Below are 27,102 nucleotides of genomic sequence, written 5' to 3'. Positions count from 1 at the left end.
AAATTAAGCATGTAGTATTTGAATTCTCTCTCCTCAGTCTCTGTTTTTGTAATGAAATAAGATTTTTAGTCTATGGCTATTAATCCTGTATATGAAATTTAGGTTATGTGTGCATTTGTATGCATATGATTACCAAAGTTGTTACTTTTAAAGTTAATCTTAACTAGTTTTTAATATCTCATGTGTCACTGGGTTCTTTCAGGATACATGGGAGGAGTTAGATCTGGATGAGCTATCATATGAGGTAAATTTGTCTATAGAATCTGACTTTTGGTTGAAGCATTATTATACTTTGCTAATGGAGTTTGGTTTGATATTTTAGGAGCTGTTTGCAGTGGGGAAATTGGTTAGAATTGAGAGTAGAGGGCTTTCTTCTGATACAATTGCCTCTTTACCTTCAGTGAATTATAAGACACAAAGCACTCAGGACGGACACAATGATTTGTGAGTTTAGTTTTTAGATTATTATAATTATTAAGGTTTGTATGGATAACATTTGTCGTCATGTATCAAGTGTGTTATCTACCGGTTGGACTACGAGGATGGTGACACCTTGACTATAATTTCCTGCAAACACTTGTACCCTTCTGAATGCATAAACAATTGGTTACGAATAAATGAGGTAAATGCATTGTTCTTTTTGAAATACTTTCCCATGCTATAATGTCCATGTAAATATTACCTATTAGATTTGGGAGCTCTACTTAGTATTTTTCATGCTGCTTCTTCCTAACTTTCTGGCATTGAGGAAGCTTTATTATACATGTGTGTTTTACATATTCATGCACATGCCATGTTTTTTAGAATGCGTTGCTTCATTTGGAGTTTTTATATTGCATAAATTTGATTTTTGATGTTGTCTCTCAGTATGGTAATACATTCATTCAGGCCTATTGTACAAACTTTTTTTTTTTTTTATGAAAATTCTGATGCGATGATGTCTATCAATGTAGCAATAATTTCTTGAAATGTAAATTCTTATGGTTGGTCATGATAAAGATTTCTCTGTTTACTACTTATGGTTGGTCATGTAGTATTTGAATTCTCTTTCCCCACGCTCTGTTTTCCTTTTTTTATTTATTTTTATTTTTTAACACTAATTTGGCAGGATGGCGAAGCATGTGCTCACTTGCTTAATGTTCTTGCACCAGAACATGGTAGTGCCACCACATTGGATACTAAGGATCCTACTGAAAGAGCGAATCTGATTCTTGATCATGTAGAGAGAATGAATTACAAAAGATATGTCACTCCAAAGGACATTGTTGAGGGATCGGCAAATCTAAATCTGGCATTTGTTGCTCAAATATTCCAGTAGAGGTCGGACTAATTGCTTATGCATATTTTGGCTTTTCCCATGATTTTATCACTGTGGATTTCTTTGTAATTAGTTTGTGAATTTCTTAATGCAGGAATGGCTTATCCATGGACACCAAAAATGTCTTTTTCTGAGATGATGATAGATGATGCTCAAACTTCTAGGGAGGAGAGATGCTTCCGACTGTGGATTAACAGTCTTGGAGTTGATTCATATGTCAATAATATGTTTGAGGATGTCAGAACAGGCTGAGGTTACAATTTCCTTGCCCTATTTTTGAGTGCTTGTTAATTTTGTTTGATTTTTATCCCTCTTACATGTAGATGGGTTATATTGGAAGTTCTTGACAAAGTTTACCTAGGATCAGTAAACTGGAAGCAAGCAACAAAACCTCCCATCAAGAAGCCTTTCAGAAAAGTTGAGAATTGCAACCAAGCTATACGGATTGGAAAGGAATTGAACTTCTCTCTTGTGAATGTAGCAGGAAACGATATTGTATAGGGAAACAAGAAACTCATACTAGGTTAGTGCACTTTGACACATGCTATTGGGCTTATGTGATAACTACGTTGAAGAAAAGTTTTCTTGAGTCACAATTTCTTGTCATATATCTGCTTTTAGTAGACTTTGCTCAGTTCTGCATTTATTCTTTCAGTTTCATTTCTACTTAGTTACTATCTTCTGTTTGAGCCAGAACCTTCATGCATCTTGAGCAGGGCGGGGTAAGAAAATAATATTAATAACCAAGTATTTTTTTTCTTGTCCTGTCATGGGCCACATAGCATTTGTGTGTTTGCAATACAGTTGTGTTCTGATATATGCATAAGATAATATGATTAACAGTTGTGCTAGACCAAAGCCTCATCTCTTTTAATAGTACTATGGGCGGTCAAATACTTCTATTCTAAACATATTATAATAAATTCATAATTGTTATAGGACTTCATAATGTTATGAGTGTTTGAATTGCTGATTAACCGAGCTAATAATGGCTTTTTCAGGAAGAGAACCTGTCAGCTATGAATATTGATCCTTGGTATTCTGCCTATCACTATTCTCATCCTCCTTTGTTGAAAGACTTGCTGCAATCGATGAACTTGACAAGAAGGAAGACTGAAAACGAACATAGGCTACCTAAAGCCAGTGAATGCACTTTCTAGTCCATTTTATACTCTTTTTAACTTGAGCATTTTCAAGCTTTAGAAATCGTTGGTTTTGAGTTTCGCCGTATGAGTCCTGTTGAAATTGACATTTCTCTGTTCTGGTATTAAATTCCACACCCAACAAAGGTAAGGCTGAGTTATGGGGATTTTCTGAGTTAGGTAAAAAAAATTACAAAAATGAACAGGAAATAGCTTAATGTAACTGAGTTGCTTTATGTATTATTCTTCTGCATGCTTCATGTCAGTTTTTCAAAAATGAAAACGAAAACACTTCTTGTCTGCCATGTTGTATCCTGACTTTCCTAATCAAAGGGGCATATCTTGTTCTTTACAAGTACTTTTCAGATATTCCTAGGTAGTAGTCATACTTGTGTGGAGCTGGTGAGACTTGTGGGTTGAGTGACGTTGAGCATATATATATATATATATATATTTTCTAATGTTTGTTGTGCAGATTGGCAAGCTGGTACATATTGTGAAGGAATTTTTTGTTTTGTGGGTTGAGATGAATGTAAGCATATATTTTGTAGTGTTTTATGTGTGAGTTGAGTGTGTGGGTTGAGTGGCTAAGGACTATATTGTGTGTTTGTTCTCAACCTGTTTTGTTCTTTCCTTTTGGTTCTCATTGGTGGTTGTTATACTATTCAAAATGGGTCTCTCATGTGTTCAACACCCCCATAGACCCTGTTATGTGGCGGTTGAACATGTGTAATCCTATGTTTGAGTGGTTAGTTCTAGTATGGAGCTTATTTTATTTATTATTTTTTTTGGTTTTCTTTTTTACTGATATCAACTTCTTTATGTTGCCTTTCAGATTGAACTGAAGACTGGACCAGTTGATTTTTGATTTCCTACAACCAATTAGACCAGACACTGTTTCACTCACTACATTGAGTTTCACAGGCACACTTTTTTAGTATTATATCATTTTGAGGCATTCATGAATGAATGGGCTCTATATGAAGAGTTTTAAACATCTTACCAACTTATTGTAGAACTAAGTAATTGCCTTTTTATTTTTATTTTTATTCTTCAATCAAAAACTGCAGGTGCTTAGCAGCAAAAGGAGAGGAGTCTAGTGAATGTCACAGATTTGCCAAATATTACCGGTCCCTTTGCCTAGGTGAATGGGTGAGTTTCATTGCTGTTAAAATAACTTTTTTCTTGGTTTGTTTTGACTTGGCAATTTCTTCTAGTATGTTTGGATGCATTATGGTAAATAGGCTTAATGAGTTATATTTTGTCCTGTTTGCACAGATGATGAACTAACTACAATTATACTAAATAATCAATTTCACTTTTATGTTTCTTGATTCCTTAATATACTAATATTATGTGGCTTGGCAATTTTATTTTATAGTTTAGAGTATGTGCTTATATGTTTACACCAAGCCTTGATGAATCAGTTTTCTAGATAGAATAGCTACTTTCTTTCTTTATTTATTTTATTATTATTATACTTTTGAAAGGATTGAAGTGCTAGTTAAATTTCATTTATGATAAAATTCTTTAGTTAAAATGATATTTGATTTGTAGAATCAAGAAATGCTTTTAGTGCATGCACATATATTTTAAGGCTAGTGATGCTTTGTGAGAAAATGTTGAGCAACTAAAAATAATATATTGATAAACTGAGTTACAAATTGGATTGGTGTGATTTGGTTCTTTGTTCCCATAGTTCATCTGGGCTCATAATATTGGTTAACCAACTCCCTCGGGTTTAGGCTAGGATTGGGAATGAACTTAAAAATGGAACCAATTTAAGACTTCAACAATCTTACTCGTGAAAACAAAGACAGACTTTCACTTATAAACATCCATTTTCAGAAAGATTTGGGATTGGATAGCTTAGATATTGTGGAGATTGTAAAGGCTCTAGAAGAGGAGTTCAAGCTAGAGATACTGTGGTCATTTTTTAGTTATTTTTTCCATCCACACCCTCTATACTTTGAATTAAGATTATTTGTTCTATGCTTATACAGAAAGCTTTATGCAGTCATATGTGATCCAAGTGGACCTCTTTATTTTTGCAGCCAGGGATATGCATATGGTATGAGAAGTTTCCAGATCTCAAATTCAGAGATTTGTTTCTTACATGAGAAAGCTGTGCAGGTAAAAAAATAGGGAATACAGTCCCTAGTCTAGTGGTAGACTTCTTCAATGAAAAGTGTGCAAGACCGAGGAATTAGTGACTATTTAGGCTGCATTTGATGTTTGGGATATGTCGAATTAGTGACTAATTTGTTTGTACATTATATCCCAAATTTGTTCAACTTGTGGTCTTTGGACCATGTCTCTTTAAGGAATCAATTTCTTCCTTTTTCTTTTTCTTTTTCTTTTTACCTGATGAATTTTTCAGTTCTCTTGATTGTGAATCAATTTATGTCTTCATGTTGAATTTTTTGATCAAGTATTATTTTCTCTATGTGCCTACAAAATTTGTTTATACTATATCTTTGGTGTGTTCTTATTTTGGTTTGCTGAATTAACTTTTTAGTTTATTCATATGCATCAGTGGTTTCTGAATTAATTTGTGTTTTCATTTTTCAGGTCAGAAATTTTTTGGAGAGATGCAAAATATGGTCCAAGAATTAAAGAACTTAGTTTTTTAAGTTTTTTCATTTTTTAATATATGTAAGCACAGATAATTTTTTTTATTTAATTCCTTTGTATATAGTTTTGAATATTTAATTTCCATTTATGAAATATATGACGTTATTCTATTCAATATGTGGTTATGATTCAAAATATAGTATATAGTGTGTATTACATTATTCAAATGTGCATACAAAAATAATATTGATTATTTTTCAAATATGTAGCACCTTTTTTTTATCACATATTTTATTAGTTATTAATCACACTTAAAAGATGTGATCTAAATGTTATTAATCACACTTAAATGATGTGATGTAAATATTTTTAATCACACTTAAAAAGTGTGATCTAAATGTTATTAATCACACTTAAAAAGTGTGATTAAAAATGATCATTTTTAATCACACTTCCAAAGATCACACTTAAAAGGTGTGATCAAAATATTTTTAATCATACTTAAAAGGTGTGATCTAAAGTTTTTAATCACATTTAAAAGGTGTGAACTAAAGTTTTTAATCACACTTAAAAGATGTGATCTAAATATTTTTAATCACACTTAAAAGGTGTGATCTAAATGTTTTTAACCACACTTAAAAGGTGTGATCTAAATATTATTAATCACACTTAAAAGGTGTGATGAAAGCATTTTTTAATGACACTTAAAAAGTGTGATTAAAAATGACTATTTTTAATCACACTCCTAAAGACCACACTTTAATAAAACTTAAAAGGTGTGATTAAAAAACATACATCACACCAAAAAAGTGTGATCTTTATCTATATTTGTAGTAGTGTCTGTTCAAGTTCCAAATTCAAACTGGCTGCTAGTCCCAAAACTACTCGAATGGATGTCATTTTCACAACTAGCGAGAAGATTTCATCAAAATCAATATATTTTTTCTACCCAAAACCTTTGACAACCAATCGAGCCTTATACTTAACTATCTTTCCGCTGTCATCTTTCTTCAACTTGAACACCCATTTGTTTTGCAATGCTTTTTGACCCTGGGGAAGTTTCACCAAATCATAAGTCTGATTTTTCTGCAAGAACTGCATCTCCTCTTGCATAGCTTGCTGCCAGCTACTATTCTCCTTATGATTCTGAGCTTCTTGAAAACTTTCTGACTCCCCCTCATCAGTAAGCAAAATATACTCAGAAGTAGGGTCTTTTGACGGTGGTTTAGGCTCTCTTGTTGATCTTCGTAACTGTGGACCAACAGTCTCTGGTAGAGGGGGTTGTGGCTCCCCCTGCTCAACACCCTCTGCTTCTGGATCTTCTTCTTCTGGAAATCCATCTTGTAACTCTACATCACTGACTACATGCTGCGGTAGCTCTTCTTCATCAGTGACATGCTGTGATGGTACAGGATTCAGAATAATTTCTGAAACATCATCAACTTTGGGTTTGGCTGGTTGCCCAAAGTCTTCTAAGGTCTGGCCTTCTTGAAACATTTTGGATCCCACAATCTGTATCCAAATTCTTCATCTCCATAGCCAATAAAGATGCATGGAGTGGCTTTGTCATCCAGCTTCTGTCTGTGCTCTTTGGATACATGTGCAAATGCTTTGCACCCAAACACTCTCAAGTGAGAGTAAGAAATCTTCCTTCCAAACCATACTTCTTCTGGAATCTGAAAATTCAGTGGAACTGATGGCGATTTGTTGATCAAATAGCAAGCAACATAAACAGCTTCTCCCCAAAATGGCTTTGGCAGCTTTGCCATTTTGAGTATACATCTAACTTTCTCCACAATGGTCCGGTTAATTCTTTCGGCTACACCATTGTGTTGTGGGGTTCCAGGAATAGTCTTCTCATGTCAGATGCCGCGAGTAGCACAGTAGGCTTCAAACTCCTTTGACGTGTACTGGCCTTCATTGTCTGTTCGGAGACACTTCAGCTTCTTTCTGGTCTCCTTTTCCACCATAGCATGAAATGTCTGAAAATGCTGGAACACCTCAGCTTTGGTTTTTAGGACATAAATCCATACCTTCCGTGATGCATCATCAATAAACGTCAGGAAGTATTTTCTGCCACCCAAAGATTCCACTTTTATGGGACTGCAAACATCAGAGTATACTTTGCTCAACAACTCTGATTGTCTTCTGGATGATGAGTGGAAAACGACTCTATGATGCTTCCCAAATAAGTAGTTGTCACAAGGGTTCAATTTTGCATCTTTGGCAAAGGAAATAAGAGACTTCTTTGCCAGAATCTGCAACCCTTTTTCACTCATGTGACCCAACCTTTTGTGCCACAAATTTGGTGATGCCTCATTTTCTGCTGCATTGAGGTCGTCTGAATTCACGTCCACATGAGTCTTGTACAGCGTGCCAATTGCCTGTCCTTTGGCTACCACCAGAGATCCCTTTTTGAACTTCCATATGCCTTTGCCGAAGTAGTTCTCATAGCCTTGTTGATCTAACTGAGATAAGATTTAGGCGTAATTCGGGAACATGCTTGACATCTTTCAACATCATCGTGTACCCAACATTGGTTTGGATGCGAACATCACCGATTCCCACAATCTTTAAAAAATTGAAGTTACCCATCTTCATTGTACCAAAATCTCCAACTTGGTACGTACTGAAGAACTCCTTTTGGGATGTAGCGTGGAAGGAAGCTGATGTATCTACCACCCACTCGATGTCGTTGTCTGATATATGGAGGCATTTTTCTTCTTTAACAGAGAATAATGCAATATACTCTGAAACAGTAACTGCAGCGTTCCCATCTTCGATTTTTGGCTGTCTATTACCTTGTTTTTGTTCTCCCTTTAAGGCATAGCAATATTTCTTTATGTGACCCTCCTGGCCATAATGGTAACACTTGAACCTTGGCTGGTTCATACATTCTCTGGATTTCCCTCTGTCTTGAGACCTTCCTCTACTGCGCCCTTTACCTCTGCTTCTGCCTCTATTTTTATTTTCTGTGACGAGGGCATGTGACTGATCTCCACCCATGTCTTTCTTTCTTGCCTTCTCACTGAATAGAGCATCTGTAACCATGCTCATGGTCAGTCTTCCTTCAGGTGCAGAGTTACTGAGGGACACCATCAACTTCTCTTAACTGTCTGGTAAAGAGTTGAGCAATAATAGGGCCTGCATCTCATCATCTAACTCCATTTTGACAGTTGCAAGTTGGTTTACCAGATTTTGAAACTCATTGGTGTGTTCAACAACAGAGATACCGCCTTTCAACTTCAAATTCACAAGTCTTCTCATCAGGAGGGCTTTGTTCCGAGCAGTCTTCGACTGGTACATGCCTTCTAACTTCGTCCAGAGAGCATAGGCATCAGTCTCCTGGGTGACATGGTGGAAGACACTGTGATCGATCCATTATTTGATTTGGCCAATGGTCTTTCGGTTCTTCCGCTTCCAGTCTTTGTCTTTTTCCGTTGCTGGTTTAACTCCATTAAGCTCAATGGGGTCAAACAAATCTCGGTAATTCAGGTCATCCTCCATTCTAGGCTTCCAAATGGCATAATTGGAAGCATTCAGCCTGATCATGGATCCTGAAGTTGATATTGATTCCTCCATCATGAAAAAAGTGATCTCTGTCAAACAGGCTTCGCTATAGAGTCCGGATTGGTCAAATTAGGCTGAAAAGCATTTTAGATTGCCAAAAAAAGCTACAAATTTTTGAAAGTTGATTTGTAAAATCAAACCGTACGGATGTGTCTGGAATATTCTAAATAGTTGGAAAGCACTATTGGATTATTAAAAATGGACCCAGAATGGCTTAGACCAAGCCAAAACAAGTTGAACGGTTCAGATTGATGACTTCTGAAGCGCTTGGGAAGCTCCAGATTATTTTTTCGGTTCGGCTTGAGTCAAGCTGACGTCAGCGGCTCAGCCAACGGCTCAGTCAGCGGCTTCAGCATCAGTTCTGATTCGGGCTTGGTCAACGGCTCAGATCCGGCTCGGCTCCGGATTGATGGCTCAGACGACGTCAGCTGCTGTTGATGTGAAGTCAGGGAACGGTGGTGGGATGACGTCAACACTTGGCATGCTGGGGAAGATGCGTGGTGCGCGTGGTAGCGCATTAAAGCATGTGAGCACGGCATCATAAGGCGCGTATGGCGCTTGAGGGCTCCTCCGGCGGCCGCTTGCGATGCGGTTTTCACCGTTATGCTCGTCTGGTCGAGAGCTTGCACTTGGTGTGGTCAAAAGTGGATTTCGACCAATTTGATCTATGGGCAAGTTTTGAAAAACACACTCTATTTTTTTGAAAACACACAAAAATCGGCTCTGATACCACTTTGTTAGGATCAAACACACCTAAAATATAATCTCACACACACGGAGAACACAATATTTATGTGGTTCGGCCCAATGCCTACATCCACGGACAGAAATGAGAATTTTTCACTAAAATTGAGCAAAATACAAAATAGAAGAGGAGATAAACTCTCACTCAACTCATAGCTCTCTCTCTCTCTCTCAATTTTCTGATACAATACATCCTCTCTCTCCCGTCTCTATTTATACACAAAGATGAGAGAGAGAGAGAGAGAGAGAGAGAGAGAGAGATACCAACCCACCAAAAATTTCTACCCTCTTTAATGGTTAATGGTGAAAATCAACAAAGGCAACAACGGGAAGAGAAGAGAGAGTTGATTTTCTAGATCCCCAGCTCAGACCTCCTTCTCTCTAGGTGGAAGTTTTTTCACGTCATCTTTGCTTTGCATCTCTACATGCATGCATGGGGTTGGAACAACATTATGGATATGACGTTCGATGATAGAGTGTTGAATTGAGTTCCATAAACTTTGTTACATGCCATGGGTATGCCTGGTTGAGCTTGTAAAGCCGTTGTTAGAGCTAAAGTAGACCCGCTCAGTATATGAGTAGAATTTACAATCGATGGAACAAAATTACACATAGATGGAGCACCATTGTATAGAGAAATTTTTGTGGCCCTTCCTTGAACTTCCACTGCCGTTGGAGCACCATTCATCGTACTAAAAACTCCTCCAACCAATAATGGACCATGGCTCAATCCTCCAGGTGCGTGATTTTGCGTTCCATGGGCCACAGGTTGGCCATGACTTGGTCCTCCTAGCACTAGATTTTGCACACTATTTTGAGCAACTTCAGGGAGAATTGGGGGTGGGTCTTAATGGTTTTGACCATTCCCAACATCACCATGAAGTTATTGATGCTTGTCGGCATCGACTTGACCTCCATTTGTTATTGGTGGTGCGAAATTTGAACCTATCACCAACATGGTGTAGGTGAGATTTTGAAAGGTTGTGAGAATCTCTTGTTGAGTATGTTGGAGTCCTTGAATCGCTTCAAGGATAAGAGGTGGGTCTTGAACTTGGGTCCTCTTATCACCACCATTTGAAGAGCCTTGTTGACGAACTTCTTTTTCTCTTGCCATTTTCACCGGAGTTGTGTAGATTTTGGATCTGGTTAAGACCATTAACCAATTTGCCTCCCTAGTGGACTCGCTAAATGTATGAAAGGATTCAAGAATGTTGTTAGAAAATTCGAAGATCTTCGAAGATCTTTGAAGAAAACTTGAATTCTCTAGAAATGATGAGAGGCTTAGATTCTTCAATAGTCACAACTAAGAACACAATAGTAAAGAGATGATAGAGATAAGAGATTGGGTGAAGAAGAAGGCAAAGTAGTTAAAGAGAGAATAATGGCAAGACTCTCCCATGGATCTCCCACTTTCACTCTCAAAGTAGATAATGGAGAAGGGAAATTAGTTATTTCCCAAGAGTTCTCTCCAAAATCCATCCCTTGTAAAGCTATATGTGGGTGCTATTTATAGACACGTCATGATGTAGGATGGAGCCCATGTGCAAGGCATCTGGGGAATATTCCCTCTAACTACCTTATCCGAGGAGGTGACCTCTCCGAGGATGAGGATAACCCCGAAGAGGAGAGCAACCTCTCGGCGAACCCTTCTTCTTAGTCACACCGAACCAATGATCCCCAATCATCCCAAAAGGTCAGGGGTAGTCCCAGAGGACGCCCTGCCACAGAAGGGTCAGGGGTAGTTCAAGAGAATACCTTGCTGCAAATATTACTGAGTCTCAAGGACCCCCTAGATCGTGTCACCTCGACTCGGGTATAGGCTAGTTTAATCAAAGAGTGAATTTATCTCTACTCACCGTCCTTAGAATCGGATCCTTTGTTCGGACTCTATTACGCCCATGGTTCTAGTGCGTAGATCCCGAAAAACTTCGAGTTCGCAAGTGTACTGGGACTCATTAATGGAGCGGCTTCTAGATTGCATCCGAATCCGTTTGAAGCCAAGCACTTCGAATCTCTAGGTTCGTGGATCCAAACCCTTTCGAGTCCGAGCTCAAATAGGTTTCTAAGTTCGTGGTTCCGAACCTTTTCAATACTAAGCAAATTCCTCGGAGAATGGATCTCCTCTGAGGGTTTCATCTCTTCTGAAAGTAACAGTTAATCTCCTCGGAAACCTGTATGATCTGGGCCTCCTTGGATGGGCTTGTGGAACTCTCTTTAGAGATATCTGTTTGATGGGTCTTTCTCGGCCCAATCTGTTGGCTTTCTTGTGGGCCCGTTCAATAGAATTCACTTGGCCTATTTGGCAATAATTTCTCCAAGCTCACCAATTATTGGGCTTCGATTAGGCCCAATTAATTTAAAATACGGGGAATTACAAATACACCTTCTAAAGTTTGCTTACAATACGAATTTGGTGGGTTGTTGAACACACCAAAATTAAACACTAAACTACATCAAATTCTCTTAGAATAATGGCAAGTCCATGTATCGATCCACAGGGACAATTGTGAAATTAAACTAATTTAATTGATAAATTCCTAAATTAATTTTGATGAAAAGATTGATTGATCATAACCTAATTTAATAACAATAAATTAAACTAAATAATTAAATTATCAATTATAATTGAAAATGGATTTACTGAATTGGGGAAAAACCTAGGGCGAAGAGTCCACCACTAGTCACGTAAATAGGGTTTTCAAATTGTTTTGAAAACAATTATGTTGTGGTTCGAATGGAATAATGCTTCGTAACTACAAGTTCAAAGCATTTAACAAGAAAATCATCACGTTCAATGTACGAACATGAACCATCCCAAGTAGTACGAATCGTTCACTCTAAACTATGGTAGTGATACGACTCGTCTCTCGTAGTATGATTCGTCTCATACCTTGAATGTGAAAGAATGTAAAACTCTTGTATGGAAAACATTCAACAATCACAGAAAGCCGAATATTTGAAGAAATAATAGAAAATATATATATGAAACTTCTAAAACACCATACAAGTGTTCAAACCTTTACATAATTGAAAATCCAAAAAGAAAAACATATTACATGGCTAGGGTTTCATCAAAACCCTGGAAAAGGAGACTAGCTACTCATGGAGGAGTGGAATGAGGTAGATGGAGAAGAAGCCACCATGGGAGACATGCTTGAAGCTTCAAGGTCCTCTTCTTTTCAAACCCTAGCTTCCTTTTCTTGACAAAACAACTTCAGAACCCTAATCCAACATTTTTCTTGCCTATTTATACTTCTGGTATCTTTCCAAACAAGTTTAAAACATTTGGAACGTTTTTCCAGAAAAAGTCAACGTACGTGCGAAAAAGTCAACGCACGTGCAGACAAAGTCAACTCTCTCCAAATTATGGCCTTTTTGCCCATTTTATGTTCCGACTATGTATAACTTGATTGACATTCAACACATATAAAGTATACAGTTTGACAGTCAAGTGAAGTTAAGAAATCCTAATTAACGGCCTCAATGATGAATAATTCGACCTTAATTACCAATTAATCTAAAATACGGGGAATTACAAATACACCTCCTAAAGTTTGCTTACAATACGAATTGCCTCATGTGATTTAAAAAATTAAAAATACCCTATTGTCAAAAAATAAAATTCATAATTACTCTCCTATATAGTAATAAAATTACTTGAATTATTAATTGAAATATATTTATAATATCATTAAAAAATGTTAATTGGTTTAATGATTTATTACTAAAAATAGTAATTTGTTATGAAATTAAAATTTTCAATGGATGGAATGTAATTTTCAAAATCACAAAAAGTTAAAGTGTATTTGAAATTTATCCTAAAAAATAAATACCAATTACAATTACAAACCACCACACCAACAGTAATGTTAAGAACACAGAAACCAAATACCGAATAGGATATAACCCTCCCACAAGGGGTGAGGCCCACATATGTGGGTAGGGCTCATCACAAAGGGTGGAGCCATATACATATATGGTCCTCACCCTTTGTGATAGGTCCCACCCATACATGTGAGTCCTAGCCTTTTGTGAAAGAGTCTCATCCACGCATGTGGGTGGGGCCAATCACAAGAAGTGGGGCCACATACATATGCGGCCCCCACCCCTTGTGATGCGTCTCACTCACACATGTGGATCCTAACTCTTTGTGAAAGGGTCTCACCCACACATGTGAATCCCACCCCTTATGAGAGAGTTGTGTCCCATTCTGTATTTGGTTTTTATGTTCCTAACATTATTATTAGTGTGATGGTTTGTAATTATAATTGGTATTTATTTATGGACTTTCTGACATTACTGTTCCTAACATTGTTGTTGGCTTTCTTGTGGGCCCGTTCAACAGATTTCACTTGGCCTATTCGGCAATAATTTCTCCAAGCTTACCAATTATTGGACTTTCTGATTGGGCTTTGATTGGGCCCAATTAATTTAAAATACGATGAATTACAAATACACCTACTAAAGTTTGCTTAAAATACGGATTGCCTCATGTAATTTAAAAAATTACAAATACCCTATTGTCAAAAAATAAAATTTATAATTACTCTCCTATATAGTAATAAAATTACTTGAATTAGTAATTGGTTTAATGATTTATTACTAAAAATAGTCATTTGTTATGAAATTAAAATTTCCAATGGGTGGAATGTACTTTTCAAAATCACAAAAACTTAAAGTGTATTTGAAATTTATCCTAAAACATAAATACGAATTACAATTACAAACCACCACACCAATAGTAATGTTAAAAACACAGAAACCAAATACAGAATAGGACACAAGCCTCTCACAAGCGGTGGGGCTCATCACAAGGGTTGGGGCCACATACATATATGGCCCCACCCCTTGTGATGGGTCTTATCCACACATGTGGGTCCTAGCCCTTTGTGAAAGGATCTCGCCCACACATGTGGGTGGGGCCCATCACAAGGAGTGGGGCCACGTACATATGTGGCCCCCATTCCTTGTTATGGGCCGCACCCAGACATGTGAGTCCTAACCCTTTGTGAAAGGGTCTTATCCACACATGTGAGCCCCACCCCTTATGAGAGAGTTGTGTCCTATTTTGTATTTGGTTTCTATGTTCCTAACATTACTGTTGGTGTGATGGTTTGTAATTATAATTGGTATTTATTTATGGGCTTTCTGACATTACTGTTCCTAACATTGCTGTTGGCTTTCTTGTGGACCCGTTCAATAGAATTCACTTAGCCTATTCGGGAATAATTTCTCTAAGCTTACCAATTATTAGGCTTTTTGACTAGGCTTCGATTAGGCCCAATTAATTTAAAAAACGATGAATTACAAATACACCTTATAAAGTTTGCTTAAAATATGGATTGCCTCATGTGATTTAAAAAATTACAAATACCCTATTGTCAAAAAATAAAATTTATAATTACTCTCCTATATAGTAATAAAATTACTTGAATTATTAATTGGTTTAATGATTTATTACTAAAAATAGTCATTTGTTGTGAAATTAAAATTTTCAATGGGTGAAATATAATTTTCAAAATCACAAAAAGTTAAAGTGTATTTGAAATTTATCCTAAAAAATAAATACCAATTACAATTACAAACAACCATACCAACAATAATGCTAAGAACACAGAAACCAAATACAGAATAGGACACAACTCTCTCACAAGAGGTGGAGCCTACATAAGTGAGTGAGGCTCATCAGAAGGGATGGGGCCACGTACATATATGACCCCCACCCTTTGTGATGGGTCCCACCCACACATGTAGGTGGGGCCCATCACAAGAAGTGAGGCCACGTACATATGTGACCCCTACCCCTTATGATGGGTCCGACCCACACATGCGGGTCCTAACCCTTTGTGAAAGGGTCTCACACACACATGTGAACCTCACTCGTTATGAAAGAGTTGTGTCCCATTCTGTATTTGGTTTCAATGTTCCTAACATTACTGTTGGTGTGATGGTTTGTAATTATAATTGGTATTTATTTATGGGTTTTCTGACATTACTGTTCTTAACATTACTGTTGGCTTTCTTGTGGGCCCGCTCAATAGAATTCACTTGGTCTATTTGGCAATAATTTCTTCAAGCTCACCAATTATTGGGCTTTTTAATTGGGCTTCGATTGGGCCCAATTAATTTAAAATACGATGAATTACAGATACATCTCCTAAAGTTTGCTTGAAATACGGATTGCCTCGTGTGATTTAAAAAATTACAAATACCATATTGTCAAAAAATAAAATTTATAATTACTCTCCTATATAGTAATAAAATTACTTGAATTATTAATTGGTTTAATGACTTATTATTAAAAATAGTCATTTGTTATAAAATTAAAATTTTCAATGGGTGAAATGTAATTTTCAAAATCACAAAATGTTAAAATGTATTTGAAATTTATCCTAAAAAATAAATACCAATTACAATTACAAACCACCACACCAACACTAATGTTAAGAACATAGAAACCAAATACAGAATAGGACACAATCCTCTCACATGGGGTGGAGTCCACATATGTGGGAGGCTCATCACAAGGGGTGAGGCTACATACATATATGGCTCTCACCCCTTGTGATGGGTCACACTCACACATGTGAGTCCTAACCCTTTGTGGAAGGGCCTCTTCTACACATGTGGGTGGGGCCCATCACAATGAGTGGGGCCATGTACGTATGTGGCCCCCACCTCTTGTGATGGGCCCTATTCACACTTGTGGGTCCTAACCTTTTGTGAAAGAGTCTCACCCATACATGTGAACCCCACCCCTTATAAGAGGGTTGCGTCTCATTCTGTATTTGGTTTCTGTGTTCCTGACATTACTATTGGTGTGATGGTTTGTAATTATAATTGGTATTTATTTATGAGGATAAATTACAAATACACTCCTCTAAAGTTTGTTTAATCTTTTGTGATTTTGAAAATTACATCCCATCCATTGAAATTTGAACTAGAGGGCGCTATTTAGGTCAGTGGGACTCACAATGGGCCCGTTTCGATGATCTGAATTGTACATTTTATCTGGCACTTTATGTGTTTTATCCACACACAAAATTAGATCGTTCCGATAATTGAAATTTACTCAATTTATTGCGTTTTTAACACACACAAAAAAATTTGTGTTTTAAAAAATAAACCATATTTTTTATTATTATTAAAAGCTTGATAAATTGAGTAAGTTACAATTATTGGATCGACTTAATTTTTTGTAGGGATAAAATATACAGAGTACCCGACAAAATGAACGATTCGAATTATTAAAACGAGGTCCAAACAGCGGAGGGGATCCACCTCCTTTTAAAAGAGGCTGGTTAACTATTATAACTAGTTTCATACCATTTTACTCACTCTAACAGACTAACTAGTATAATAATTATTTTAACAAGATTCTTGTCCGTTAACTACATTTTGAAAGTATTGAAAGGCTCTTTTAAACTAGTTTGTGTGAATAACTATGTAAGATAAAGAGCATACGTTTTTTATACTTTAACTAGTATAAAATAAGATGAATTACAAATACATCTCCGAAAGTTTGCTTAAAATACGGATTGCCTCATGTGATTTGAAAAATTACAAAAATTCCATTGTCAAAAAATTTAATTTAACAGAATTAACGGAAAAAATAAAATTTATAATTACTCTCCTATATGGTAATAAAATTACTTGAATTATCGATTGAAATATATTTATAATATCATTAAAAATTGTTAATTAATTTAATAATTTATTACTAAAAATGGTCATTTGTTATGAGATTAAAATTTCAATGGGTGAGATATAATTTTCGAAATCATAAAAAGTTAAACAAACTTTAGGAGAGTGTATTTGTAACTTATCCTAAAAAATAAATACTAATTACAATTATAAACCACCACATTAACAGTAATGTTAGAAACACATAAATTAAATATAAAATGGAACACAACCTTCTCACAAAGGGCGGAACCCACATATGTGGGTGGCGGGTGGGGCCCACGTATACATATAGGCCCCACCGCTTGAGATGGGTCCCACCCATACATATGGACCCCATCCTTTATGAAAGGGTTATGTTCCATTTTCTATTTGGTTTCTGTGCACATAGACTTACTTCCGTACTAAAGACCAATTATATGTCCCCAACTTTTTTCCCCTAACACTCCGTTTGGATCGTTAGATGATGTCAGAAAAGAAATGATTATGATTTTTCACTTATGTGAGAAAATAAAAGAAATGATTTTAGTTTCTCACCCTGATGTTTAGATAATAAAAGAGAAGAGAATGTGATTTCTCACCTACATAGCGTAAATAAAAGAAAAAAAGAAAAGTATTATATTTTATTTTACTAAAATAACCTTCCATGTTAATAAATTATGTTTTTTTTATAAGGATACTTTTGACATTTTAATTTTTTTTCATTAAACTCAATTCTTTTTAAACCAAATCTCACCGCTTTTAGTGAGAAACAAAACATAGATTTGGTGAGAATCATTTTCTCACTATTTTTCATCATTTCTCGGTATTTCTCATTTATTTGACCATCAAAATAAGTAGAGGGATTTTCTATTTGCATCGTTTCTTTTCTTTTTTCACCAAATCCTTCCATCCAAACGGAGCATAAGAGACAAGGCGTGAAACGCTATAAATTCCCAATCAAAACCCTAAAATAATATCCACAAACCAATTGATGAAGCCCCAACTTCAAAACTTCCCATTGAAGTTTCCTAAAGAGAGACGGGATTGAAAGAGGAAGAAGGGAAGTGAGAGGTGGCGTTGGAGTCGCTGGAGGAGGAATAAGGGGTCGGCGCTTTGCAGCACTGGAAAAGAAAGAGAGATGTATCGCTGACGATAATGGCGACGGCAACTGTGACAGTGACAGTGGCATAATGGGGACATCACTGGTAACGTAGATGGAGATGACATAACAATCGATTGAATAGGGCTAGCTAATTCATTTAATTTTATCTTTATTGTTATTGTCAAGCGATTATTTCTGTACATGGAAAGAAGAGTATGATGTAGCTGGCCGAGAGAATGGTGATAAGCTTTTGTGGTGGAGTGGGTGCATCCGTTACTCACACATGGACGACATTAACTAGAAGCGGTGCTGATGACATAAGGGTCATGACCCGAAGGAGCATTGGCGATAGAGGCCGCCCACCTTCGCGATGCTCACCATCGGAATGAGGTATCAATCAATTGAATAACTTACTAATTTGATTTTAAATTTAAGATTATATCTAGCAGATCACCACTCATTGCCTTACAATCACAGTGGTCAAAAAGTCAATTCAGGTTGTTAGTGTAACTAAAGTGTGGACCCCATAATGTTTAATATTTATTGTGCCACATTAAAATGTGTATAACTGCACAGTTTTTTCAACCTTATCTGTCGATCATATTTAAAATAATTATTATTATGGAAAAAAAAAATCATAATCCAAACATACGATATACGACAGAGTCAAAAAAAATTAAAGATTTCACAATTATTTCATGCTTTAAAATCATAACATTATATCTATATCTATATATATATATATATAAATGTGTGTATTCACGGGACAAGAGAATTGAGCACATGCATATAGTATCTTTTCTTAAAGCATGCTCTAATAAGTAATGAACTTATCACTGACATTATTTATGTCTTGAATAATATATAAAAAGAAAAAAGAATAATAGTGAAGAACACTATACAGTCCTTTATACGGGGCATGGTTGATAAATTTTGCATTGACTTGAGTGGAAAGGGTAGACTGCAATGCATGCAAGTCCGACAACTTATCAAAGTGCTAATAAAAGAAATATCTATGAACTATCAGAATCACAAATATATGGTTAGGTGAAAACTTTAATACAAAAAAGTAATGACTAATATATATGAATGAAGCAACACCATACTACTACAGTGGGGAAGCATTCTGGAAATCAAAGATCCTTTTATAATTTAGAGGAAATGGAGAAAATCCCCAAAAGGGTACCCACGTATAGACTTTCCTTCAAAATTTGAGAAAAATTATAAGTGATATACAGATAAAGCAAAGTACATCACCTATTGTTCTTATACAGCAAACAATAAAATCAAACACCAACACAATAAGGGACTTAAGAAACAAAATAAACACCCATCAAGCTGCTGCGGAGTTCCAACCCTAGCGAAACAAACCCATAGCAAAACCATTACAAAAGATGAGAAGAAATGGAAAAAAGAGTTCACCACAGGTTTAAGTTATTCAAACCACACAATCTTAAAAAACACACAAAAGAAGGAAGAAGATGCTGCATAGGACCAAACCACACTCATGAAGACCCTAAACCAAAAAAAAAAAAAAAAAATGGTAAAAAAGCTTGAAGCTTTGACGAAACCCATAATATAAACCAATGTCGTCTTTATTTTCTTCTCTTTAGCTTTGTTTACTGAAATGACTAGGTTGCTTCTTCAGGTGCACCAAACACTGTAAAGAAACAAACATGGTGCGATATTGACTTCTACTCATGCATCCCCCATAGCTATTAATCCAGCAGCTCTCTCTTTTTCCTTATTCTTCACTTACTGCAATCACATAGAGAAAAAATTTGAAAATAGTTCAAAGAAAAGAAGAACAATTGCGGTGTAAATTAAATAAACAACATTAAGTTAAACACATTTCATATACATGAAGATGTTTGGATTCTCCTTTTTCCTTTTTTTTTTTTTTGTTTTTTTTGGTTGAAAATCTGTGAGAAAGTGTTTGATGCAGCTCTCAATGATCAAATCATAATATTTTGAAGTCAAATAGCCACTTAAAATCACAGAAGTTGAAACCCTATATATTTAGTAAATTATAAGTATGTAGTCATAAAGATATACTTTCAAGTGACCTCAGTTGAAAAAAAAATTGTTTCTAACAAATAATGAACATTAAATTGGTGTAAATTGCCACAAATTTTAAAAACTTACCTATAATATAGCCTCTGCAATTCACACATTTTAATTTTCCATTGCCACCTTAATCCTTTCAACAGTGCAAGTGATCAAGTTGTTGACAGTCGCGACAAATCCGATGGTAACTGTTGGAGTACTATCAACCAAAATCTGAAATGAAACTGTCACTAGAGATCCACCAGGATTAGCCTCACCAATGCCACTTCCATGTCGACTTGGCCCATCTGGCAGCACAGCGAATCCTGACGGAAGAAGAGCCACATTGTCCGGGTTTCCCCCATGTAACACCGTATTCATCGCAGTACCATCCACAGGAGCATAAATGACGAATGAGCCAGTCGGGTCAATGCTACTTTCTTGAAGTATCAGCATGTTGTTCTGATCTCCAAAAATGCTCTAAAGATTATTTGCAAAAGGTGATTAGTTTCAATTTTTGAATCACTTTATGTTATGTTGAGCAACGTAAAAATAAATTGGATATGGAACTTACATTGACTCTCAATAACGATATGCAGGTTTCAGCTCTGTGACCATTAGCGATATGTGCTATTTCTTGAATCACTCCACCACTGGAAAGGATGTCCCACTGTGATTGTAAGGCAATAAGCCGTGATCAGTGCAAGATATATTCTTCAAATCAAACCAGCAAGATATTCAATTGATTGATACCTCATTCCGATGGTGAGCATCGCGAAGGAAATCAAACACTTCTTTCACTGGAGCAGGAAGCCAGAAAGAAGTTACAGCACTTAGAGCAATGCCAGGTGGGCGGCCTCGATCACCAATGCTCCTTCGGGTCATGACCCTTATGTCATCAGCACCGCTTCCAGTTAATGTCGTCCATGTGTGAGTAGCGGATGCACCCACTCCACCACAAAAGCTTATGACCATTCTCTCAGCCAGCTCCATCATACTCTTCTTTCCTTGTACAGAAGTAATCGCTTTGTAATAACAACAGAGATAAAATTAAATGAATTAGCTAGCCCTGTTCTTTCTTGTCAAGAAATTTATCGTGTGATTATATGAGTTCGAAGTTGGGTGATCATAATCACCATTCTTACCAACATCGCTAGGAGAAAGATTGGTTGGCTGAACTATAGCAAGGCGTTCGGATTGCCTGTTAAGAGTTGAAAGCCAGCGTTTTGCCCCAAATGCAAGACCACAATTGACGAGTGGCCTGTATATGTTACTAACACCTCTGACATCCACTTCGACATGCTCTATCCACGTAACCTACAACATTTGGAGAGAGAGAGAGAGAGAGAGACTCAAAGTTAGTGAACTAGTACTAAAGTTGAATTAAATCATTTGGTAATGCAGTTTTATTTGTCATCAATACTGAAATTTATTTTAGTTTTTCACCTTTGTGTATCCATTAGGCAGATCTTGAATCAAACAACCAGATGGCCTTCTTCGATTCTTCACCAATAGACTAGGGCGCAAACTTTCCACCGAAGCATCCACCACTGCCCATGACCCATCGCCATGTTGCTTACAGTACCTCACGAAATTAAACTCCCTAGCTGGGACTTGCGGTGAAAGCACTTGGAATTCACCACTTATCTGGGAAATCAAAAAATTTAGTACAAAGCTATGCACTGAGAAGTAAATTTATCAATACAAAGAATATTTTGTGTACATCTTGGGGCTTGCTTTATTGAACTCTAGTGTTATATTACCAACAATTCAATTGATCGCATTCCAATATTTATAAAATAGCGAAAGAGAAATGAAACTCAAATGTTACCACTTTCAAGGCTCCATTTAAGTCTTGTACTCCTGCTGATAGTGTTTCAATGTTCACACCTCTTGCGACGATGACAGAAAAAAAATTCGACCATTTCTCCTAATCATCACAAAACAAAGGGTGAGAATCAATCCAAATATCGATCACAAAAAAAGTTTTTTACATTAATAAAAAAAATTAAAATAAATAAAATAAATAAAAAACATACATATACATAGGGTTACCTCATCCATGAGAATTTCAACAATGTTGATGCTGGGCATTAGAACAATAGCAGCTCCACGGGAAGCTTCACGTTTGAAATCTGGAGCCTTAAGCCCGACTGCTCTGGGAAACATCCTTAAGTACTCATCTTCATTCAGCACAAAACTGTTGCTATCAATGCCCGGTATCCACAATGGATCGCCAATCTGGACCATCATAGTAAATTCTTCCATGGCAGTCACTGCCATCTTAAAAATCATCTGCTTCTCATAATGCTCAGAAGTAGGTCCACAATTTGACCCAAATAGGTCTCCTGGTGCACTTAACAATAACTCCCCTTCTCCAGCACTTGGCTGCCCGCCCAAAACCTCATTTTCAAAAGAACCTGGACTGAGTGGAGGCGACATGACTTGGTCCAACAAGGGCTTGCCTACATAATTTGCTGCTATAGTTGACATCTCGTCGGCCTAAAACCGGTAGAAAACAAAACTTGTAACAAAGATTTATGAAAATTGTTGATTAAAATGACAAAAAAAAAAAAAAAAAAAAGGGTGGGGTGGTAGTACTTCTTTCTGTAAGCGAGCATTCTCAAGACGAAGATTATATTCCTCGAGTGATATATGGCCTAAATCAGCTTGGCTTCCACAACTAGGGCAGAAGGAGTTGCTCAAGGCTTCCTTGTATAGAATGTTTTCAGCCCGAAGCTTCTCATTGTTGTTTCGAAGCTGCGTGTTCTCGATGCGCTCGTTTCTCATCTATGTGAGTTACAATGTCACCAAAACATTAAAATTGAAAGTTTGAAAATACAAGTCTAGCCAACTAATTTGAACCCATATTTTATTTAATTTTTCAGTAGGTTGAAAGTGTAGCCTAGGGAGGATTGTCTTGCTTGTCACAAGACTTAATTCTTTGCACGTTAATGGTAGTCCAAGAGTTCTTGTTAAGTAGAATGGACTCGCAGAAAAAAATTAAAATTATAATTTGTGTCATCTGAAATAATTATCCAAAGAGTATTGTGTCGATCAATTATTAAGTGACTCGCATCACATTAAATTTAAATGAATCAAACTTGCCTCCAGGCCACCTTTTGGACTGAATGGTCCAGTTTACATGGTTATGAGCCCACTCTTGGCCCATTTTAATAATTTGATTTAACCCATTTAACTCGTATAACTTATGGAGCATATCATTTATATAAAAAATTAATTATATTGAATATTGACAATTACATTATTAAATTACATTTTTCTTCTAAAAAAATAGACAAAAAGTATGATTTTGAAAACAAACGGTTCATTTTTTTAATACAAATATAAAATGATATATCGATATCTGATAAATTTAATTTTTACATAATATATAAATTAAGTGATTTAGATTACTAAAACCAGTCCAAAATAAGTCCACGATCATGTAAATTGGTTCAATTTAAATTCACACTATTATTTAACGTCACTTTTTAAACATATGTATATATATATATATATATTTGGACTTCTATCTTCTTTTTATGCCAAAAGTTGTCCTAAAATGATGGAAGTGCAACAAAAACAAAATGATGGAAGTGTGAAACTAGAGGATCGACTCAACAGAGGAGATGGTTGTCAGTCAGAGCTTGGAAAATCAAGTGTGTATGCCAGGTTATGTTAGAAGTTTAGGTGGGTCAAGCCTAGAAAGGCCTGGTGTGAATATTGAAGTGATTCTGGGCCAGAGCAATACACTAAAGCAGGCGGGTGGGCTTTATAAATCACAAACTGGGCTGGGCCAGCAGGAGTTAATTGCAAGAAATAAGTCTGATGAAGTCGGGCCACGTGGGAGAGTGTCAAGCCTCTCTGAAGCACATGACAAGGAACCCAATAGTAGACATTCAAGGCTTACAAAGGGGAAGAAAAAGATCAGCAGTAGAAAAAAAATCTAACCAGAATTTTCTAAGGAAAAGATCCTTCAAGCTAATGAGGAAGTATGGGAGCAGAAGTGCTTCAACAAGTAAAGCATTGCCTAGGGCTGCAGTCTGGAGGGCAGCAGTGGCGACAATGTCCCTATCTGCATCAATAGACGGTGGAATTGATAAAGGGAGGGTTATCTTGAATGAAGCTGAAGCAACTCTGAAAATGGGGGAAGTTCTCGGTATACAGTTCAATGGAAAGAGAGTTGAAGTGTTGGAGAAAATAGTGAACCTTGAATTGAAGGACAAGGAATGTATTGAAGGGGAGGTGAGAGTTGGGGTCTAAAGGACATCAGCTGGAAGGATGTATAGGAGTAATCATGGTTAATTATGAAGATTCTTTCATGGAATATTAGAAGGTTGGAGAGGAAGGAAAAGAGAGGCAAAGTAAAGAAGCTCCTAAAGGAGAGGAATGTAGATATTTCTTTGTTCCAAGAAACAAAAAAGTCAGAATTAACAGAGGATGAAGTTAGATCTGTGTGGGTTAGGGGTAAAATGGAGTTTATGGTGGTGGATGCTGTAGGCTCTGCAGGGGGATTACTGTGCATCTGGGACTTAGATGTCTTCCAAGTAAAGGAATGCTGTAGTAATAGAAGATTCATTTTATTATTAGGTATCCTCTTTAACCATTTTAATTGTGCTATTCTAAACATTTATGCACCTAATGATGTGGGCTCAAGAGGGAATCTGTGGAATTGTCTATTAAAATTGAAGAAGGAATTCCCTAATCCCTGGTGCTTAGGAGGAGATTTCAATGAGATTAGGCTGATTGGGGATAAGAAAGGGTGTTCTAGGAGAGATAGAGGCATGAAAGAATTTAATAAGTTTATTGATAAGTGTGAGGTATCTGATTTACCACTACTTGGGAGGAGATTCACTTGGTGCAATTCATATGTTGGTGAGGAGTGGAGCAAAATAGATAGAATTTTAGTAGACCCAAAATGGCTTGAGATGTTCAACCTTAAGCTATGGGGTTTACCTAGACTGGTTTCTGATCACTGCCCTCTCCTTATGATGGAGGATGAAAGGGACTGGGGTCCAAAGCCCTTTAGGGTTATAAATGCTTGGTTCTTGCACAAAAATTTTCAGAGTTTCTGGAAGTCAAAGTGGAAAAAGTCCAGTGTTGTAGGTTGGGTTGGGTTTATTCTGATTCAGAAGTTAAAGATCTTGAAAAGTAGCCTTAAAAGTTGGAATGTGAAGGTTTTTGGAAATGTTGTAAACAAATTGAAGACTGTAGAGGGTGAACTTCATAGCTTTGATCTTCTGGTTGAGGTTAGAGACCTTGATGGTGAGGAAAAAGTAAGCAGAAGTGAAGCTAGAGCTGAAATGTGGAGATTGAGTAGGATGGAGGAATGATTATGGCTACAAAAGTCTATCCTTAACTGGGCGATGAAAGGGGACAAGAATAAAAGATTTTTTCATGTAGTAACAAAGTGTAGAACAACAAGAAATGAAATAAATTCTATTACAGAAGGGGATGTGGTGTTTGAAGATTCGAGTCAAGTGAAGAGTAAGGTGTTTGAATACTTTAAAAATCAGTACACAGAGCTCTAGCCAGTAAGACCTGAGTTGGGGGGTCATTTTCCATCAGTAGAAGGTAGGGTGAGGTTTGGACCGTTAGAAATAGAATTTATATAAGCAGAGATCAAATCTACAGTGATGGATTGTGATGGGAATAAAGCACCAGGACTTGATGGTTTTAATTTACTGTGTTTTCAGAAGTTTTGGAAGGTCATGAAGGGTGAGGTTATTAATTTTGTGAAAGAATTTCATAGGAATGGCAAATTGGTAAAAGGTATAAACAGTTCTTTCATAACCCTCATTCCTAAGAGGGATAATCCAACAGGGCTATCTGATTATAGACCTATAAGTTTGGTGGGCTCAATTTACAAAATCATAGCAAAACTTTTGGCAAATAGACTGAAATCTGTTATGCCACATATCATTAGTGAGCCTCAGTCTGCGTTCTTAAGTGGAAGAAATATTCTAGATTGAGTGCTTATTGCTAATGAGGTTGTTGAGGGATGGAAAAAAGCCAAGAAGAAAGGAGTGCTTATTCAGTTGGATTTTGAAAAGGCATATGATTCCATTAATTGGGGCTTTCTTTTCTCTATGTTTTCTAAGTTTGGGTTTGGAGCTAAGTGGATCAATTGGATGAAGGAGTGTGTAACAACTGCAAGAGTCTTAGTGCTCGTCAACGAATCTCCTACTGAAGAGTTTAGCCCTCAAAGGGGTCTAAGACAAGGTGACCCACTGTCCCTTTTTTCTGTTTAATCTAGTAGCAGAAGGTTTACATATGTTGTTGAGCAGAGCTTGTGAGCTAAACCTAATTAAAGGGGTTAAGGTAGGCTGTGAGGGTGTGTTGTTAACTCATTTACAGTTTGCAGATGACTCACTTTTATTCTGTGAAGCTGAGGTGGAGGAGGTGAGGAAGTTGAAAAGGGTGCTAAGGTGCTTCGAAATCTTGTATGGCCTGAAAATAAACTTTCATAAGAGTGTTGTATGTGGTGTGGGTGTTTCTATGGAAATGATTAATGATATGGCTGCAGTTCTGAATTGCAAAATTAAATCATTGCCACTCAGTTATCTAGGGCTGCCATTAGGAGCTAATCCAAGAAAGAAAGCCACTTGGAAACCAGTTGTGGATAAAGTTAAAAGCAAGCTGGCTGGTTGGAAGAGGAATATGTTGTCTTTTGTAGGGAGGCTAACACTTGTTAAAGCAGTAACTTCAGCCTTGCCGGTGTTTTACTTATCATTGTTTAAGATGCCTGAATGGGTTACTTCAGAGTTAGAGAAGCTTCAAGCTACTTTCTTATGGGGTGGTTCTGAACTGAAAAAGAAAATCCATATGATCAAATGGGAGGACTTGTCTAAAAGAATGGATCAAAGTGGTTTGGGCATTAGGAAATTGAGGGATGTGAACAAGTGTTTGCTAATCAAATGGTGGTAGAGGTTTGGTAG

General features: G+C 36.6%; 2 protein-coding genes and 2 long non-coding RNA genes across 4 annotated transcripts; 3 read left to right on the top strand and 1 right to left on the bottom strand.

Moving 5' to 3' along the window:
• Positions 1-3,244: 3,244 nt before the first annotated feature.
• On the top strand, positions 3,245-5,209 carry LOC145797236 (uncharacterized). Its single transcript, XR_014338519.1, has 4 exons — positions 3,245-3,384; positions 3,531-3,612; positions 4,515-4,593; positions 5,032-5,209. It is a non-coding gene; the product is annotated as an uncharacterized LOC145797236 (long non-coding RNA).
• Positions 5,210-17,875: 12,666 nt separating this feature from the next.
• On the top strand, positions 17,876-21,251 carry LOC114289255 (uncharacterized). Its single transcript, XR_003638540.2, has 3 exons — positions 17,876-18,505; positions 20,326-20,661; positions 20,761-21,251. It is a non-coding gene; the product is annotated as an uncharacterized LOC114289255 (long non-coding RNA).
• On the bottom strand, positions 19,474-23,355 carry LOC114289254 (homeobox-leucine zipper protein PROTODERMAL FACTOR 2). The gene is made up of 9 exons (XM_028232918.2): positions 22,763-23,355; positions 22,217-22,663; positions 21,993-22,091; positions 21,608-21,808; positions 21,307-21,478; positions 20,915-21,186; positions 20,736-20,831; positions 20,261-20,641; positions 19,474-19,873 (listed from the first exon to the last, which is right to left on the bottom strand). Exons 1-8 carry the CDS (start codon positions 22,949-22,951, stop codon positions 20,291-20,293), a joined length of 1,827 nt encoding a protein of 608 aa, XP_028088719.2. The 5' UTR covers positions 22,952-23,355; the 3' UTR covers positions 19,474-19,873; positions 20,261-20,290.
• Positions 23,356-24,148: 793 nt separating this feature from the next.
• On the top strand, positions 24,149-25,497 carry LOC145798211 (uncharacterized). Its single transcript, XM_082885706.1, has 2 exons — positions 24,149-24,409; positions 24,478-25,497. Exons 1-2 carry the CDS (start codon positions 24,149-24,151, stop codon positions 25,495-25,497), a joined length of 1,281 nt encoding a protein of 426 aa, XP_082741832.1.
• The last annotated feature ends 1,605 nt before the right edge of the window (positions 25,498-27,102 follow it).

This window comes from Camellia sinensis, chromosome 8 (genome assembly GCF_055761805.1).
Source record: "Camellia sinensis isolate YWXY chromosome 8, ASM5576180v1, whole genome shotgun sequence".
NCBI lineage: Eukaryota > Viridiplantae > Streptophyta > Magnoliopsida > Ericales > Theaceae > Camellia > Camellia sinensis.
The sequence above is the reverse complement of the archived record's forward strand: the minus strand, read 5'-3'. Positions and strand labels throughout refer to the sequence as shown.